This window comes from Malurus melanocephalus, unplaced genomic scaffold (genome assembly GCF_030028575.1).
Source record: "Malurus melanocephalus ecotype Western Australia unplaced genomic scaffold, MMel_1.1 scaffold_590, whole genome shotgun sequence".
In the NCBI taxonomy this organism is placed as follows: Eukaryota; Metazoa; Chordata; class Aves; order Passeriformes; family Maluridae; genus Malurus; species Malurus melanocephalus.
Genome location: NW_026623822.1, coordinates 25,354 through 30,279, shown reverse-complemented (window position 1 = coordinate 30,279; position 4,926 = coordinate 25,354). Strand labels below are relative to the sequence as shown.

At 41.8% G+C, this 4,926-nt stretch overlaps 1 protein-coding gene across 1 annotated transcript; it reads left to right on the top strand.

Annotated features, from left to right (window-relative positions):
• The first annotated feature begins 343 nt into the window (after positions 1 to 343).
• On the top strand, positions 344 to 2,387 carry LOC130583486 (C-type natriuretic peptide 1-like). Its single transcript, XM_057382876.1, has 3 exons — positions 344 to 469; positions 1,388 to 1,702; positions 2,132 to 2,387. The coding sequence occupies exons 1-2, from the start codon at positions 377 to 379 to the stop codon at positions 1,688 to 1,690; spliced, it is 396 nt and encodes a 131-aa protein (XP_057238859.1). The 5' UTR covers positions 344 to 376; the 3' UTR covers positions 1,691 to 1,702; positions 2,132 to 2,387.
• Positions 2,388 to 4,926: the final 2,539 nt, after the last annotated feature.

The following is a 4,926-nucleotide window of genomic DNA, read 5'->3' as shown; positions in this document are numbered from 1 at the left end:
CTTCCTGTCTCTCTTTATAGCTCTCTCACAATTATTTTTCTCTGGATGAAAAGAAAAGGTTTAGCAGTCAGCCTAAGGAACAYTGAGCTGTGCTCACTGATGTGCATCAGTGGCACCAAGACAGCAGAATGATGCTGCATTGCCTAAGTGGAAAATGCTCCTTTAATTCACCACCAGAAAAGAGAACAATTTCCTCCCTCCTCCTCCTGGGTGGTTGAAAACAGATCAAAACCTCAAACCAATCCTTGCACTAGCAGGAACTCAAAAGGTAGACTTGGGAGGGGTTGGAGGAAGATATAAATGCTGCTAGCTGGAGAGACAGAGAAACATTGGAGAGATTTGAGTGAAGGAGAACCAGAGACACCAAAACAAGAACATGAATCTGAAACTTCTTTTTTACCCTGGACTCCTTCTGCTGCTTATTGTCAGTCMAAAGCAGGCAGGGGCCAGATCCATTTCCAGCTCACAGGTAAGTGACTGCTCCAGGAGCTGAAAGAAGCTGATGCTTCTTTAGGAATTGGACACATCAGGTGAGCTCTGTTTCTCCCAACCCAGCTTAAAGAGACATCTTGACAGCAGGAATGCTGAGGTGGGCAGACACAGAATTATTAAATGGGGGAAATTAAAGTCATTGATTATTTGATTTCAATATCTAATCACATGAGCAATTGAAAGGAAAATTTTGGTGGGTTTTTTTTTTCCTGTGGGTTCAGTTAGGGAATTGTATGTTGAAGGTCATCCTGTGACTGAGTGAAGCAACAAGCTTTTGCAGTAAAAGGAATTCTCCTGGAAGGACTGTGATCTAAAGCCCTAGAGCAGTCACCTGCATGCTCCTCCCTGAAGCCCCTGGTTATAGCTGAAAAAGGAATTAAGGGGTTGTACCTGTAGGATCTCCTCCTCAGCTCAGTTGTGCAGCAATGCAGCTCCTGCTTGCAGCTACCAGGTATGGAATATAAGAGAAAGAAGCATTCTGTATGTTTGCCTGTGTGTATTTTTTTGTGTGGGAATTCCAAGTCATTAGGAAAACACATTTTAATTACTGCACTGGGGAGCCAGTATTGCCACATATGAAGTWACTTCTCAGTAAGTAAAGAAATATACAATGTAATCCTTCAGCAACAATTTCAGCATAGCTCTTGTCATTGCATTAATTCCCTTAGATATCAACCATTTTTTTCTTATTCCTTATTTACATTTTATCAGGCCTTTTTCATTTTCTTTGCCATTTATCCCATATCCCCAGCTCCAGGAAACACTTAACTGGCATTTCAGAAATATGTCCTCAAACTTAGCACTGAGTATGGCTTATATGGAAATAATAAAGAGTTCCCAAAACTGCTCCTTCTCCTCTCTTCCCTTTCCACCTTCCACTGTCCCTTTTTTCCAGAGTCTGTCCAAATTGTTGGAGGAGGACCTGGAGCATGTCCTGGTCTCAGAAGAGAGGGATGAGCAAGAAGAGGTGATCCCAGAAGGTGTTTTTGACCAGCAAGACACTGAACTCCAGTGGATCCAAAATGCCAGGGATCAGCCTGAGAGCACGTTCATGGGTGACAGTGAAATCCAGAGATTCTTCAGCGACCTCCTGAATTTATCCCGCAGATACCGAGGCAGAAGCAAAAAGGGYCGCTCCAGGGGCTGTTTTGGGGTCAGGCTGGACAGAATTGGGTCACTGAGTGGACTGGGATGCTGATTCTTTACTCTGGTAAGAGAAAGCTGCTGCTCTGTGTATTCGTGAATAGCTCTCAGAAATATGCAGAAGAGCAGAGTTAATTCAGCTTCAAGGAAATGGTGCCTTAAAGTAACTTTTACCCTCCTATCACAAACGTAGTTTAATATTTTATCTTCCTCAGAATTCACTGTCATCAGATCTAGAGTTAAAACCTGTGAATGCCACACCTCTGCTTTACCTGCTTTCCCTCCTGCCTCTAAGTCAGCTGTAAGCATTTCATCTTGTCTTAAAAGATCAGAGAAGTTTTTCACCAGCTCCCTGGGAATGCTTATTTCAATCCAAACAAACTCTAAGCAGAACAGTGGAGCTAAATCTGGCACTAGAACAGCAAGAAATCAATTAATTTCCATGTGTGAAATCCTGTACACTTCTCTATTATTTATTCCTCTTCTTTATTGACAGGACTGATTTGGGGTTTCAAAGGACTGGCTGTCAGTGAGATATTCAGCTCTTTATCACATTGGCTCCACCAATCCATCCACAACATGAGAAAATTGCACCCAGCTCTCCCCKGAATTACTTGGCCATCAGAACACACCTTTGCTGCACTGTTTGTATCAGAGTAGTTATTTGTGAACTTCTATCTGAAAATTAATCATAAAGAACCACGTTTGTACTGTTTGTGTATTGAATGTATAAATAAATAAGTCTCATTATGTCACAGGTAATAAATTGTTTTCCATAATGTAATTAATTTGCTTCAAGCCTTTGCTGTGTGATTTGTTCATGTTTCATTCCTGAAACAGTTTGCAGTTAGACACTGGAATTTTGGAGCAGTCTGGTAAAGAGAAACCAGGACACAAAGCCYCAAGTCTCTGACCCACAATTTAAATGAAAGGGCAGCTCTCTTAGCAGACATCACCAGAAAGCAATGGCTCTGCATTTAAATCTGCCACTGACAGAGGAAAACAAATGTTTGGTATCTTATTAAGACAAAAAAAAAGAACCCAAACCAAACAAAAACCCACAAAACAAAACAAAAACCCCAAAATGAAACAAAACAAACAAAAAACCTAACCCCAAAACAATACTGCCCCTCTGAAGGAAATTCAAAGGCATCCTACTCTTCCATAGGCAGATCCAGGTATTTCAAAGCACTGAGAAAAAAACTGAAAAATATATCCTGAAGGCTTCTTCATTTAACATTTTTGGTCAAGTCTTATGTTGTTTACTAGTTAATCTGTTTAAGTTAACTTTAATAACAAAGCAGCAGCAACTGTGAAAATGCCCTGAACAGATCCTTCTTGCCATTTACAGATAGCCCTGAGTACGAGCCCTGCAATGGTGGATTAATCCATATGAGGAATTTATTACACTCCATACTGCCTTTCCTAAGAAATAAACAACAAGAAAATTAAGGTTTTCAYCAGTTAAATAAATAATTAAAGTCCAGAATGCAAACTGGTTAATTCTTACATCTTTCAGCATAATCCTTATCAATAGTTAGTCTATACATGGCTTAAAACCAACCATTTAGTCAGGCTAAGAAGCAGCAGATCACTTATTTGGGGGAGATTAATAGAAAGCATCGAGCTCTCCTCGAGTTCCTCTTCAGGTGTGGTAGCCCAGAGCTGGCCCGGGTTCAGCCCATGTAGAAAGAATAATTCACACAGCCCATGGACATCAGTGTATCAAAAAACAGAGAGCCAGGATCCCGTGACAGCTGGAGCTAAAGGGAGGGTTACAGCCGATTTTCTAATAATCCTGAGTCTAAAATCTTGCTCCCAGCTCTCAGTAACTGTACAGCAGGGATGTTCACACAGGCAAAAAGGCTTCCTAATGTTGACATTTCACTGAAAACCCAGTAAAGGGTAAGCGTTACTGAAGTTTATCTGCAGAAAAATAACAGAGGTCAGAGGAGGTTGAAGTCTGAGCTGTGAGCACTCGTGAACWGAATCCTACAGAAGATGAATAAGAAACAGATAAGAGTTGCAATTACAGAGGTCGAGCTGSTAATGTGCCATCCCATCACCTGGCATTTTGTGGGAACATTTTAAAAAGGCACTTTTCTGAAAGCAAGAACAATTTCTTTCACATAAAAGGCTCTATRATTAGATCCCCAGGACTGAAGCCAGGTGTGTTTATACTTTAGGTAATTTGCTGAGTTCTATTAGCATTTAAATAACCAAAGCTAAGCTTTGAAGTGAGGGTGCCAGTCCGATGGGGGAGGCTCATCTCTAGCTGTGCCATTTCCATCTTTGCTAAGCACCAGTGCATAAATTTACAGACCAGGGTTACAGAGTCACTGAGGAGAAAAGCTTCCAATAAAACTACTCCTACACAGAAAAAACATACAGGTATCTTTCTCAAATGTGTGTGCTTTTGGGGTRCCTGATTTTAAGTGATATTAGGCAGCAGTTAAGGTTGGGTCTAATCCAAGACTCATTTCTGGCTGGCTTGTTAGTAGAAGGCCAGTTGTATTTATTCCCCTTGATCATCACACAGATCCTGTTCAGTCTCACTGCTTYATCCCTTTCCACTCCTGTCTTTAGTACAAAATTGAGGATAATGCACATCCTCACCCAGATCTGCTTTCATTCTCTGTCAACAATAACACTCTGGCCTGACGTGATCTTCTTTCAGGTACTCTGCTTTCAAAACACACATCTCCTTTCTCTGCCAGGTTCTTCTTTGCTGTGTTGCTTTAAAAAACCCACTTGCCAGCTGTTRAAACAGCTGGGTGCAAAAATCAGTCCCCCACCAGTTGGTGTTACTGGTTTGCTTCCATTCTAAGCAAATGAAGWGGGCAGAAGGCAGAGACTCAGTGAAAATTCTTCAATATTACCCAGGTGGTGAGWGGAAGGACCCTGCCTGCTGTTCTGCCAGTTACAGAGGGAAGGACTACCAAGGGAAGAATTTGGTGACAATGCCAAAGAACCATCATCAGACAAACTTCCAAGGAAGGAAAATCTCCTAAATCCAAGTCTCAGGACATGGTCTACTCACATAGCACAAAAATCTGTATACAGAGAAGAAAAAGCTRTTGTCCCAAGAGGAGCTGCAGACAGATGAACATTTTCAATTCCTCCCACTTGTCTTCCCTATGGAGAAATGATCCATCCCTGAGCCCCTTGGAGGGAAAATGAACCCAGCTCTCAGTTCCTGTGTGTCTGAGGCAGAGCAAACAGGCTGAAAGCGCAAGGTTCTTTCAGTGCATCTACTCCTACCTAAAACTGATGGAGAGTGGAGGGAGGGGA